This window comes from Austrofundulus limnaeus, unplaced genomic scaffold (genome assembly GCF_001266775.1).
Source record: "Austrofundulus limnaeus strain Quisiro unplaced genomic scaffold, Austrofundulus_limnaeus-1.0 Scaffold195, whole genome shotgun sequence".
NCBI lineage: Eukaryota > Metazoa > Chordata > Actinopteri > Cyprinodontiformes > Rivulidae > Austrofundulus > Austrofundulus limnaeus.
In genome coordinates this window covers 94,199-95,652 of record NW_013952597.1, presented here as the reverse complement: position 1 = coordinate 95,652, position 1,454 = coordinate 94,199, and the positions used below count along the sequence as shown (strand labels likewise).

Genomic DNA, 1,454 nt, shown 5'->3' with positions numbered 1-1,454 from the left:
CATTTCTCTTATTTTTTGCTGTTCATGAGCTGCAAACAAAAACACAAAATTAAATGATCTTAAATCCAGTTTTCAAGTCCATGCACGTTCTTTGATTACATGGAAACAGACTGTTCTTGATCAAAACGCAGCAAACAATTTAGTGAGACTGCAATAAAAGGTTTGCCAACTTTCTATCAACTTTGAGTGAATAGTTTTGTTTAATCAAACAAGATGTTCTTTTTGGAAAAGAAAAAAAACTGAACGGTGCAGTGGATGAGCGACAACAGTGTTGTTGACATAAATGATTTAAAAATCTTAGGAAAAAAAATTGCAGCACCCGCCTCTTTCCTCTGTTCTGTCCTTTCCTCTGCTGGGCAGAGTTTATGGAGTAGAAATGACATAAAGATTTTTTAATAACAAGTATTCAGCATAAATTATTCTATTATGATGTTTTAGCGCAGCACTGGAACCTGTAAGTTGTTGATGATGTCTGAGACAGTACGAGTCTCTTGTGCATCTCTGAATCTTGAAACAAGCTATAAATAGACCACTTTAGGTTTTTCCAGTCATCCTACAACAGAGGTTTTGTTGCTCTCGCTCTAACTGTGCAGCTTCTGTTCACCTTTCCTGTGGACTTCACTCCCTTCCAGACACAGAAGTAGCAGATGAGCCAGACGACGGCCAAACACAAAGCCAGCTTCCAGCTGACCGGTCCCAGCTCGTCCAAAGTGTCCGACAGCYGCAGCACCTCCCGCCTAAAATACAGAGGCAGCTGTTATAACAGGGGGGGAGACATCAYCGAGACCCTGAACGACTCTGAAGTTCTCATTCTCACTCCCAGAACTCCATGACAGGAGAGGTGGCGTTCTCTGGTAAACTGCTCGAATTGGAGGTCTGGTTGTGATCGAACAAAACACAYGAATCTGGAGAAGTAAAGCAAAGATGACAAACTTTAGCTGCTTGTTAACGTGCTCTACCAACGGTTTCTCTTTTTACAGACTTGTGTTCCACGTGTTGTTGCAGTGCGACCACGGCAGCTCTGCCTGGAAGCTGTAGCTCAGGTAGAAGAGAGCCCACGCCAGGATGACTATATAATACACGCAGCCGTGCAGGATCATCACCTGGCTGGCATAGCCAAGGCCTGCGGGGAGACAAAAAGATGCAGACAGAGATGCAATGAGATACCCGAGCAGCAGAAACTGCCCTCCAGACAGTTTATCATCGTCAGTTCCAACTAAATGGAGTTTCAGATGAAAGCATCCTTTCACTGAGACACTCGACTTGCAGCCCACACCTACTTAATTGTCACTGAGAATGAATGTTTGTCTGAGGAGCTCTCGAGAGCAGGCGATCTGTCCAGACAAATAAGCCATTGTGGTGTTCTCTATTGAAATTCAGGCCTTTAATCTGGGACTAAATGGGCAATCCAGCAAGGATTCTGCACAGAAGCTGCTCTTTGATTAATATTAATA

At 43.6% G+C, this 1,454-nt stretch overlaps 1 protein-coding gene across 3 annotated transcripts in view; it reads right to left on the bottom strand.

Moving 5' to 3' along the window:
- LOC106524653 (sodium- and chloride-dependent GABA transporter 2) overlaps positions 1–1,454 on the bottom strand; it is a 36,237-nt gene that overhangs the window by 14,013 nt on the left and 20,770 nt on the right. For all 3 annotated transcript variants that reach the window (XM_014018547.1, XM_014018545.1, XM_014018546.1), the window contains exons 4-6: positions 983–1,123; positions 818–905; positions 605–737 (exon numbers count right to left, since the gene is read on the bottom strand). In XM_014018547.1, the coding sequence (XP_013874001.1) occupies positions 605–737; positions 818–905; positions 983–1,123 (362 nt within the window). The remainder of the gene's footprint in view (positions 1–604; positions 738–817; positions 906–982; positions 1,124–1,454) is intronic.